At 34.9% G+C, this 13,348-nt stretch overlaps 1 protein-coding gene across 1 annotated transcript; it reads left to right on the forward strand.

The window, feature by feature from the left end:
• The first annotated feature begins 2,209 nt into the window (after positions 1-2,209).
• On the forward strand, positions 2,210-5,121 carry LOC107619184 (WRKY transcription factor 23). The gene is made up of 3 exons (XM_016321425.3): positions 2,210-3,104; positions 3,441-3,584; positions 4,398-5,121. The coding sequence occupies exons 1-3, from the start codon at positions 2,656-2,658 to the stop codon at positions 4,780-4,782; spliced, it is 978 nt and encodes a 325-aa protein (XP_016176911.1). The 5' UTR covers positions 2,210-2,655; the 3' UTR covers positions 4,783-5,121.
• The last annotated feature ends 8,227 nt before the right edge of the window (positions 5,122-13,348 follow it).

Below are 13,348 nucleotides of genomic sequence, written 5' to 3' on the forward strand. Positions count from 1 at the left end.
ACGAAGAGGCTGGTTTTTGAGAGAGAGAGAGAGAGAGAGAGAGAGAGAGAGAGAGAGAGAGAGAGAGAGAGAGAGAGGCAACGGTGAGAGACCGGGTCTGACGGCGACGGGCTGGAGCGGCGAGGAGAGCAAACGGCTAGAGAGATAAAGGGAGAAGAGATGTTAGAGAGAGAAAGGGTTTTCGAAATGAAGGGGGAGAGGTACGCACCTTCAATTTTAAGGCTCTTTACCATCGATTAAATCCGATAGTAACTCATAGTGGGTCACCAAAACACATCGTTTCACTAAAATGGCTTATCGTCGGATAAATCGGATGGTAAAGACTATTTCCCTCAATTTTTCTCCAAATATTACCAGTGAATTTACCGTCGGAATCGAAAATTCGCCGGTAACGATTTGACTATCTCAAAATCATCCATAAATCCATCGGTAAAGCCGACGGTAATACGCGACGCTAAATCCGACGGTACTTGGCATATTTCTTGTAGTGAATGGGAGATAAGGATTTGCAAATTCGAGTTTAGTGTTAATTTTACCAGTGAATTTACCGTGGAAAAAATTGGCCAGTAACACATAGTTTGTGGTCAAAATGGTGCGTTTCATTTAATTACTTTACCCTCGGATTTTTTGGCCCCTAAATCCGACGATAATGATAGTACTAATTTTTTCTTTTTTCCCTCTAATTATTACCGACAAATTTACCGTCAGAAAACTGAATCCGACAGTAACTTTTTTATCCAACGAATTTATTGTCAAATCCACCGGTAAACTCGCCGCTAACCTCCGACGGTAAATCCGACAGTACTTGATATTTTTCTTGTAGTGTAAATTCAAAATCACATCACCAATAATCCTAGCTAACTCACTCAGAACACAAAAAAACAGAAAGAACAACAACTCAGAATCAGAGTTTTATCAGTAAAATTAACAAAATAAGCAAACATAGATTTCAGCTTTGTTTACTCATAATCATAAACATTATTCGGTTATTCCAGGTTCCAATCATATAAAAACAGAAACTCAAAATCATAAAAATTACCAAAAACAAAAAAAACTAAACAAACAGAGGAAGGAACGAAACTCACCTGTTAGCAAGAGAAGAACCAAGTTGACGGCGAGGGAGGAACGGCGAGACAGAGACGAGGATCGAGCAGTGGAACAGAGGTGACGATGAGGAGAGACATTCGCAGTAAGGGTGAGACAGAGTAATGGCTCGAACATGAGCTCGACAACGATGGACGCGATGGTCTGGGCTCGACGACAGCGAGGACGGTGATGCAATGACAACGAAGACATAGACGACGACGAGGATAGAGACGCCAACAGTAGCTCCGAACCGACCTTCTGGTGACACGACGAGAAGAGCAAACCTTCGAGTTGTCACCGCTGACGTCGATAGTGGTGGCTACGTTGCTCTGGTGATTTCCTCTAATAGGGTTAGGTTCTTCAGAAGGGGATTTTCAATTTGAGAGAGAAAGAAAGAGGAGGGGGTGCTGGCGTGTTCTGCTTTAGCTGGGGTGTTTTTTTTTTTTTGTTTAAAAATGTATCGTTTTTTAGTGGTGGGTAGTAAACCAGGGAATGAAAAAATCGGGCCAGTTCTATCAGTTTACCAGTTAACTACTAGTTCGGACCATTTTTTATCGGTCTTTTGTAAAATAGTTTTGAAATTAATTGGACCGATCAGAAGACCCGTTCTAGGTTAATCCAGTCAAACCGACCAATCCAATCCAATTTTCAGAGCATTGTCATTTATAAGTTATTTTACATGATCAATGTATTAAAATTAAACTCAAATAATATGTATTGCCAAATTTGAAATTTCTAAGTTAATAAAAATTAAAAAAATTTTATACATACAACTAATTATTTTTAATACCTCAGTAAAATTAATTAATTTTTAAACTCACTATTTAACAAATATTTAAATATATAAATTTAATTAAATAGCTATATAAAATTCTCTATATTAAGGGTTTATCAAGATTAAATTTTATAATAATATTAAATACATAAAATTAATATTTTTTTATAAAAAAAACTTTTATTTATATTTTTAATAAGTATCCTTATGATTTTTATCATAAAAAGGAAAACTAAAGAAAGTGGGCACAACTTTGCAGGTTTCACCAAAGTTCCTAGTTCACATGCACACGATGAAAGTGGAACACTATTAGTATTCCAATTTTGTCATTTCCAAAATAAAAGAGCAGAGGAAAAAAAAAAAGAAAAAAGAAAAGATAAAACGCCGTTGGAAACCAAATTCTGGAAACCTTGGCAGTACATCTCGAAACCCCGTTCACACTATGAACCCGTTAACCCATTGAGCGGTCAAACTCTACGTATGAAAGCGTCGACCCTCCCTCTCTCATCTCATGCATTGAATATTATGCCACCGGCTCAACCCTTGTCCGTACCAGTTGACGACCTACAATTGCCGGTCAAGTCTTCAATCCCCTTCATTAATATTAGTTCCTTCCACACTACTTTATTTTCACTCACTCTCTCTCTCTCTCTCATCTATAAACAGATCAACCCTACCTTGCTCCACAGAGTGTGCGAGTTTTTGAGATATTTTAGTGCTGAGAAATAATGAAGTGTTGTTTGGATTTGTGTTGGATTTGAGATAGTGATAGATCAACTACTATATATATATATATGGAGAAGGATAACATGGATTTGAAGAAGACTGAGGATGCTGTTGCTTTTGGATCCTCAAACGGTTATTATAATAATCCGTTGTTATTGTCGAGTGCGTTTGATTTCAGCTGTGAAGTGGAGAAAAGCTCGTTTATGGAGTTGCTGGGAGTGCAGGACTACTATAATAATAGTGGTGCTGTGCTTGATTTGCCACAGTTATCAAAAGCTACAGTTTTTCCTTTTACCACGGTTAACGCTTCTTGTGACGATACTGCTAAAGAGTGTTCTGAAGTGTTGAACCAGAAGCACCAACCTGCAACTCCGAATTCGTCTTCGATTTCGTCAGCGTCGAGTGAAGCTGTCAACGATGAACACAATAAAACTGTAGAACAAGATGATGATGATGATGATGATGATAGTGAAGAAGATGAAGGAGAAGAAGAGCAGCAGAAAAAGACTAAGAAAGAGTGGGTTTCATTTTACTTTAATTTCATTGGTTTCTCGGAGATTACTTAAAAAGTGGTTAATTTTGCTTTTTTTATTTTTAATGTTTAGCAATTAATTTTGTGGTAGTTAATTTTTACAAGGGAATGGTTGATGAAATGGGAGCAAGCAACAAATTAAAATATATACAAAGTCTTGTATGTGGGTGGTTCCATATAAAATTGAAGTGCGTGTTTTTAATGCAAGTATTTTATTTATTGTTTGGTGCTTTAGAATATGTGATGGTTGATGATATTAGCTAGCTAGGAAGATTCTATTATAAGATGAGATTTGATGGCCCGTTTGATTGGGCTTTAAAGGTTGAAGGCAAAGAAGACAAAGCAGAAGAGACAGAGAGAACCGAGATTCGCGTTCATGACGAAAAGCGAGGTCGATCATCTGGAAGACGGTTACAGATGGAGAAAGTACGGTCAAAAGGCTGTCAAAAACAGCCCCTTTCCAAGGTACCTATATTAAAGCCTTTTCAATATACCCCTACTTTTCTTCCTTAATTAATTAGCAAACTCTCAACAAATGCTAAGTATACGATTATTAACAACGAATGCCAGAATCAATTAACGTTAAATAATGTAAATTTTGGCTATTTGGACTCATTTATTATACAATTATATTTCTAAATATAAAAAATACAAGTGAAAAAGGTATTTTTAATAATAAATATTCGTCTCATTGTTTGATAAGAGGTTATAGGAATTGTATTTTTGTATATTATTTTAGGTATTCTATTCTGTTCCATCTTTGTTATATTCATAGAATTTAATTTTGATCTAAAACAGTTTTATAGAGATATCTAATTATATAATATTATGTTAATAAAAATATGAGAAAGTTTAAGAATTCAGTAATTTTATTAAAATTTACTATTAGATGTACACCATTAAAAATATTAATGATGACTAATTGATAGTTACAAATCATAAAATCTATTGGTCCTTTAATACTCCTCATTTGATATATTTAATTAAATTATCATCTAATAATTTTCAATTATCAACTTCACATAAAAATAACTGCATAAAAATATTTTTATATCAGTAATAATCACATGTGAATATGAGTTTAATTATAATAAATTAATAATAAATAAAAATATTTTATCGTATAATTATATTCAATTTTTAAATAATTATTTACGTAACAAATATAAAAATATTAACTTCACATGAATACAACTCCATACGAACTTTCACCATCTTCTATTATGAATTATGTGTGCTTAACATGTTGGTTATACTAAGTGTTTGGTTGTTGTAAAGGAGCTATTATCGTTGCACCAGTGCTTCATGTAATGTAAAGAAGCGTGTGGAGCGGTCATTTACTGATCCAAGCGTTGTGGTAACTACCTATGAAGGCCAACACATACATCCAAGCCCAGTTATGCCTCGTTCAGCCATTGCCGGCGTTGGATCTCCGATGATGCCGCCGGCTGTCTCCACTGCCAACTTGGGTTCTCTCATGCCTGGAAACTACATGTCGCACTATCATCAGCATCGCCACCACCACCAACAACTACTAGTGAATACATTGTTCTCCTTGGGCATCCCTTACAACAATAGCAACAATATTGATAACTCTTCTTTTTCTCAAGACAATGGGCTTCTTCAAGATATTGTTCCTTCACACATGCTGAAAGAGAAGTAGTAGAAAGATGCATTATGATATATATGAGATTATTGGTTCTTATTATTTTAAATTTTCGCTGACTTTTTTTTTTTTTGCTAGCTAGTAGGAGAGACATAGTTGAGAATTGAGATTGAGATTGAGAACTTGATCATCATAATTTCTGATAATCTGTAATTTTCGTTCATGATTATTATTATTATGACGGATAGATATGTTAAATTGGTAATATTGTGATCATAGTACATAATTTTGTAACCAGTAAAATTTAATTTATATTATAGTCTCTTTTTTGCGCTCATCATGATGATGTGACATGATGGGTTTTGATTCAATGCAAGGGAGAGCTTCTATTCCTCAGTGACGTCTCTTACTGGCTAATTTAATTTGCATTGCTTCCACATTTATTTACTATACTACTCTTATTACTGTGTGGAAATAGAATTGTACTCAATTTAATAAACAAAACAAGAAAAAGGAAGTGAACTTTTCTTTCATTGGGTTGGGCTGTATGTGGAAATGATAAAGATAGAGCAAAATGTGGTAAACATGCTTCTGTCCTTTGTGTTCCTTAAACATCTTTCTATTCTGACTCCTAGTTTGTCTTGTATTCTTGTTTCTTTTTGTTTAGGGAATTTGCATTGATTTCACAGAGGTACAGCAGTAAATAAACATATCGTTGTGGGTTGGCATTAAGGTTTTCAAACTGGAGCAAAATAGTGCGTGGAAGCTTTAACTTGCTTAATTAGTTTCTTCATTCCCTTGAATGGAATGCGCGTAAAACTAATTACATATTCAAAATGATTTTGTTGTTGGTTGGCATTAAGTATCTTTCACTGTTGTTAAAGCTAGTAGATGATATATGAATATTTTCGTAAACCACATGTTAATGTGTGTACGTTGGTAGATTGAAAATGTTGAATTTTATGTCTAATTTTTGTTTATACCTTTATACTATTGCTAAATGGTGGGCGGAAAATTCGATTTGATTCGATCTATACTTCACATAATCTTTTTTTTATGTGATTTTACACGTTTTAGAAATGGTAAAGTAGTGGGCCAGTCTGTCCTACCCCACCAAAGTCTGTCATAAAACGGGTCTGCTAAAATTATATGAGCCGAATTTACTACCCCATCTCGCCAAAAGGTGGAGTGGCTGGTTGGTGGGCCAGCCCGCCTTCTCTCTTTTTTTATTTTTTTAAATAATTTATATTAAATATAACACAGTACAGTATTCAAAATCAAAACAAAATTTAAGAGGACAAACAAAATAAAAAAAGCAGTGAACTAGAATAGAATCAAAAGAATTAGGGATAAGCAAAAATTAGGGACAAATTATCACCTATAATAGAATCGAACATTCCACAACAGAACTAGTTTGGTAACATTTTAACAATAAAAGATAAAAAAAAGCTTCGATTGGATGAATTTGGAAAAACTGCTTGAGTGAGGGGTTGGCCGACTGGGGGAGCGCTACCGCGGCTGGGCTGTGATTGATGGCTGGGCAGAGACACGGAGGTTGTTGGTGCACGTTGACAACGGAGGAGAAAGACAATTGGATGGAGGGGGAGGTTGGCCGTTGGGCATCCTAGACGGAGGGGGATTGCTGCCGCTGATGCTTGCTAGACTAAGAGAGAGCCTTCGGCTTCGCGGCTGTGACTTGTGATGAGGGAGAAGAGAGGTGAGGCCGCGACGGAGAGAGATGTAAGGATGCTAGTGGGCTATGAGACAGAGAGCCGAGTCGTTATTGCCGCGGTGATTCCAGTGCATTTTGGACTCTGGGAGACTTCGATCTGAGAGGGAGAGAAAGAGAGACGTGAGGGGGAGAGAGGGAAGGTCCCCAAGTGTGCTGCCAGTGGTCTAAGCTACTGTGGCTCTGTAGCGCTGCATTGCTACCTGAGAGAGAGAGAGAGAGAGAGAGAGAGAGAGAGAGAGAGAGAGAGAGAGAGGGAAGGTCGCCGACTTGCCGGCGTGAAGACTGAAGAAGGCAAGACGAGGGAGGCTCAGGCTCTTCCTCTGCGTGTGTTGTCCATGTGAACGTGATGCAAAGAGAAACCCTAATCCTATAATATGATATTTATATGAGTGAATAAAAGTTCAAAATATCCTTAAAAAAAATTATCAGCCCGTCGGGCCAGCCCGTTCCGCCTCGCCAAAGTCCGCCAGTTTGGCGGTGCGGGATTGGCGGATTTTCAAAAATTGGTGGGGTCAAAATTTTGTCCCAGCCTACCTTTTTTAGCGGTTTTGGCAGTTTGACTTGGCGGGTTCGACTCGTTTTACCACTGCTATACACGGTTATTAACACAAGAACATTAAGACCAGAAAAAAAAAAGAACACACAATTCTTGTGTAGTTTACACACATAGTAAGATTTTATTAACAGAATTAATCAAATTTAGTATTTCGGTTTGAGCTAGTTAAGTAAATGCCTCTCTTTCTCGCACGTCATGAAATACAATTTCGTGGATTGATTCATTAAAGAGTAGTAAATATCATAAAATAAATGAAAAGGAACAAAAACATCAACAAAAATAGAAAAACATGCACCGGATAAGCGCATGAGTGGTGATGTAGTCACTAGTCACTATGATGGAATAGATATCCTGATACCGGCACATGTTGGCTTTATTTAGGGGGTAATTTTATAATATTTATGAATTTGAAGTTTAATTTTTATCTAATTTATTTTTTATAATAAATTTTAAATATTAATTTTTTATTTTTTTTTAGCAAGTTAGCCATCATCTTTTAAATACTATAGCAATTCTTTTATTTAGATTAGAAATTCAAGTAGATGGATATTTGACAGATTATTATAATTTAATCAAATCTAGTTAATTATCTATTCCAAGGCAGATTCTCTTATAAGATAAATGGGTTCGGAGTTAACATAAATCCATCTATACTTGTCTCAGTATATATAATATAGATATAAGTATATAATAAAAAATATTTATATATAAAAATTAGAATTTGTTTATTATTACTCAACTCACTAATATCTACCTGTCATTATCCCTCTAGTCTTTCTATTTTTCCCTCTTCTCATTCTTTATTAGTCTCGCTCTCTTTTTCCTTTATCATTTTCATCTCTTCTGTCTTCATACCTTATTAGCCTAGTCTTCGTCATAAACCTCACTTTCGTCAATCTCACATTCTCCTTTCTCCATCAATCTCGCTTCTACCTATTTGTGCTGACAAGATAATCAGTAGAAAGACACTATCTAAAGTTCATTAAAGTTATTTTGTATCCTCATTGGGCCATTAAGAGGGCAATATGTCCTTTTGGGGATTTGAAAAAGGAGTCAATAATGTCAAATGGAGCGTTTGAAAGGAGCAAACTTAAAAGGAGTCATATAGAATTCTAAATTTGTGAAAGGATCGAATTATATTGTCTCCACTTACGCTTCTGTCTCCACCACCACCGCCCCCCACTTGTAGCTCGTGCTTGTCTGATATGTCGTTCACCATGACATTCCTCGTTACTCCCCCAATCTAACTCTCCTAAGATGTCATTAATCTATTAGTAATCATGATCAACGACCCAGGTCCCAACGTGATGATGTCGTTTAACGCAATGCTTGACTAGGACATCTGGCACTTGCACTATAGCAAGTGCCTCTCCTGCACCCTTTGTAGCCCACCTCAGTCAGAATCCTAATTGCCTTGGGTCTCTAAGAACTTTCTCTAGGGACAAAAATCTTTGCACTTCCTGATGCCACCATTGCAAGTTTTGCTTTGATGTGTCTATGTCAGGGATGATATCAAACTGGAGTATGGACTATATCTTCTGAGCCCACTACAAATGTCATTATTGAAGATAAGTAAAAAACCAACGATCTCTCCATCTTCCATTTTTTGACATTTAGAAATTGATGTCGAGTGCCCTGTGAGGTCAATGTTGTCCCTCCTTACCAAGTTATGGTATCAGCCTGTTAACCTGGTGCCACTCTGCACAATAAAGTAGATCAATGTTGTCACTAACGTCCACAACCTTAGGTGCACTGTATGGCACCCATAGAAACTTAAAAAAAAAAGATACAATTATACACTTCAAGACTTAACAAAACATAACAAAATATTACAAGCTATGGATAAAACACACAACTTAACAAAATACTAAGACTCACATCAGTGAATTGCAACATGTCTAGCCTGAGCCTCGATTGGATGACTCTGGACTTCTTCTTATTGGAAAATGGTAGAAATCTCGCCCACCTGCAAGTCAATATGTAGTATCAATCATGACATAAAATTGAATCTGCTAAACCGCCATTACACATATAATACAAACATGTGTACCTCGATGCCAATAACCAAGCAAATGTGTCAAAACCATAAGGCCACGAAGTCGGGAACCACCAAAAGACCTATGGCTGTAGTAGTTGTAATAAACCAGCCAACTGCATGATGTTTCTGTTGGCCACATGACATATGTATCGATACAACCATGCAAGAGTCATGGATCCCCAACTGTATCTCCCCACCTCGTCTAGCCTAGCTACGTAAGACAACCATCGAATGGGACAACATACTTCAGACTTGTCACAAAAGAGATGAGTGGATAACAACATCATAATGTATGCCCGTACATATCTCCTTAAGGTATTCTCATCTGCATCTGGAAGCCAAGAGCACCCTGAATCTCTCTTGGAACCACTTTGTATGAGACAGTGTACTTATCAATGCACCTGGTAAAATGAAGCTCACCAAAGCTGCTCCTCAAACCAAACCCATGCTACTTTGTTACCCAGAATATAATGCTCAAAATCTACTAGGCACTTGCTCACCGCCTCACCATCAATTGGAAGATCTGCTAGTTGAAAAACCACATCTTGTAATGTGATAGTGCACTCCCAAATAACATATAAAAGGTGTGTATTTTTAAATATCATCTCTCAATAAAAGTGCTAATAAGTGGCTCATCATGCTTAAACCAATGGTTGTTGAGCCTAGCAAGACAGTATAACTTGGCAACCTCCAAATACGGTGTGTGTATATATATATATATATATATATATATATATATCAATGAAACGACATTACAATTAGAATATATGCTATAGATAAATAATTAATTAAATGTAAGAAACCTAAACCCAAAACACTTTATTGACAAAAAAAAATTTAATAACAATTTTTTAATTTATTACAAATAAAATATACAATAAATTAGTTCAAAATCATCTTACTCACTTTTCTTATCAAAAGTTATAGAACCTTATTCTAAAAAGTTAAAGTTTTATCATGTTATTACGTGTAAAATTTAATATTGATATCTCTACCACATATCTTAGCTAGTTAGACTGATCTACAGAAATCAAATTTCAATTACTATCATTTCAAATCTAACTCTAATCAAGAATTCTAAATCACTATTATCACTAATATTTCTAATCTAATAAGCATAATCAACAATTCTAAATCACTAATATCACTAACATTTTTAATTTAATATGAATGAAATCTTCCAAATCAAAAAGAAATTTGGGTACTAACCTCTTCATTGATGTTTCTAACAAGGACAACATCGTCTAGTCAGTAACGACAATCTAATTCGTCCATCACTAGCAGTTTTTGGTGTTTGTCCCTTTCTTTTCCTCAGAGTCTCTCGAGTTTGTGGGGTAAAGAAGGAGAAAATGTAAATCGTTTGACACAAAAACAAACTTAAAAAAAATTCCCTATGGAATAAATCACTGGAGCCAACAGCAAACTATGCGAAGCTCTTTAGGCTAAATCATTGTTGCTGGAACGATCTATAGAGGGCACACTCTTTGCTAAATCTTTGCTCACTAAAACAAACTATCTTTTGTCACTCTCACTTTCCTAATTTGTTTGATCCACAATAAATCATATACGAAAAAAAAGTGATCCCCACCTACTCTTAAATCGTTGTACGTCACAACGTATTACTTTTCTTCTCTCTTCATAAATAAATCGTTCACTACAAGAAAAATGTTGAGTACCGATAGAATAACAAAAATAATCCGCCGGTAAATTGATTACCATCGAATTTTGCGTCAGATTGTATTCAATGGTATAAACCTCGTCAGTAAATATTTACCGACGAATTTTTTTATGATGGTAACTTACGACAGAATAAGCGACAGAATACGATGTTTAAGGTATGGGAATCTGATGCCACTTATTACTGTCAAAATAACTGTGGCGCCAAATATTGAAACTTTGCGCCGCGTTACTGTCGAAAAAATCTGATAGAAGCACCATTTTTTATTTTTTATTTTTTTTAAAATATCTGGAAAATCGTTGCCGTCAGGAAATTTCGACGGTAAATCCGACAAGAAAATCAATTTTGTTAATTTTCTTCTTCAATCTATAATGAACTCTGATAGTTAATAATCGATAGTCAACTCCCAATAAATAAAGAATAACTCCCAATAAGTAAAGAATAAATTAGTAATTTATCTAGAAAAAAGTGATTTATATATGATGTGAAATATCAAATATATAGAATAAAAATACGAAAGGAATAAATAAATACATAAGATAGAATTAAGGCTAGCGTGTGTTGTAGTTATATGATCTGACTAAAATAAGGTTTTAAACATACAAAAAGGACAATTTATCAAATTTACAAGGTTAAACTACAACAAAAATAATTTACAATGAATAAATAAAACTCAACATTGCAATTAATTAAAACCTAATTCTAATTTTACCAAATTAATAATAGGCATAACAAAAATAAATGATATAAATTAAATGCAATTGAAAGAAACTCATTTACTAAACTCAAATAAAATCTTCCATCAGCTCAAGCACTCTTAATACTCAAATAAAATTTTCCAATAATTCAAGCACTCTTAATTTTACCCTACCATAACCTACCCTAATATTATTTAATTTCTAGTTATACTAAATTAATATAACAAAATCTGATCACATAATTCATTAAATAAATTTAATCGATAATTTAATAAAATACCTAAAAAAAATCTTAAACTCACACAAAAAATCTGAAAAAATAAAAAACTATAAAAAAATTATCTCTAATGGTGGCTGCAGGATGGTGAAAGCGTGGTGGTGACAGGAGGTAGCGGTGAAGCTGATGAGGTGAGAACCTCCGACGGGAACGGACACCAATAGCGGTGGCGGCAGCCCCAAGTGGTGGCAACGGCGGCAGCTTCAATGGAGCAACGGAGAGAGAGAAGAGAAAAGAGAGAGGAGAAGAGAAGAGAGATAAAGAGTTCACAGAAGTAAGGAAAAATGGTTTCGCGTTTGAATTTTACCTCAATTTTACCATCGAATTTATTGGCAGAAAAATCTGCTGGTAAGGTATTCGCCGTTGCTTAAACGACATGTTTTACTAAAATCTATTACCATCAAAAAATTTTGCCGTAAAATCCTACGATAAAATTGGTGCTAATAAAATAAAATTTTGCATCACTATTTACCATCGGATTTAGTAATGGAATTTTTAATCCGACGATAATTTTTTTGAAGGATGAATTTTCACTCGTAACCATCGGTAAATTTAGCGCTACATTCGCCAGTAACGTTCGACGCTAAATCTGACATTATTTAACGTTTTTTTTTTGTAGTGGTTGTTATATGAAACGACCTTTCTCAAATTTTATTAAATCGTTGTACCTTAAATTGATTTATGTGAAAAAAATTGATATTGATTTAGAGAATAACGAATTACATAAAATAAAAAATGACATAGATGTGTGTGATGAATTGGATTTTTGACGGTTTAGAATTTCACAAATGAAATCTCGTTGTAAAGTATAGTTTCTAAACCAATCACTAATCCTTTCATACAAAAAGTTGTTTGTCACAAGTACAAACCCCTAAAATCTATAAACCGAAGTATTTAAACCTCGGGTCGTTCTCCCTAGGACGTACAATGAAGTGTCTTGTTATCGGTTATGGGTTATTTTGGGGTTTTGGATAAGAAACATGAAAAGTAAATGGCAATGAAAATAAACTAACAACTATAGAAGGCTCTTGGCAAGATATGAGAACTAGAAGTCCTATCCTAGTTATCCTTCTCAATTGTGATGAGAATTGTTCATTGCTACCACTTAGTTAACCCTTACTAAAGAAAGGAAAGTCAAGTGGATGAATTGACTTGAGCCACAAGTCCTAGCCAACTCCCAAGGAAAGACTAGCCTTAGTGCACTCCAAACCAATTAGCAATCTCTCCAATTATCAATCAACAAAGGAATTAGATAACTCAAGTGTCACTAATTACTCTACCTAGGCCAAGAGGAACAAAATCTACACTAAAATCCAACCAAGCATTTCATCAAACACTTGGAAGGCACAAAAGAAAAGTATAGTCAATCACAACAAGAATGAATTCTAACTACAATTGAATGTAAAGAATTAACAACAACAATCAAGGAAATCACAATTATCATGAATTACCTCAAATTGCATTATTGAAAGAAAACCAAGGAACAACAATATATCCAAAACAAAATGAAGAATTACAATTATTAAAGCACACATCTAGAAAGAGGAGGAGGAGAAGATTAAGAATTGGTAAATGAAAAGTGAATCAAAGCATGAGTTAAACCTAGATCTAAGAAGAGAGATTAACCTAATCCTAATCCTAGAG

The sequence above is a fragment of the Arachis ipaensis genome, chromosome B9 (genome assembly GCF_059453495.1).
Source record: "Arachis ipaensis isolate K30076 ecotype BB chromosome B9, ASM5945349v1, whole genome shotgun sequence".
Taxonomy (NCBI): Eukaryota; Viridiplantae; Streptophyta; class Magnoliopsida; order Fabales; family Fabaceae; genus Arachis; species Arachis ipaensis.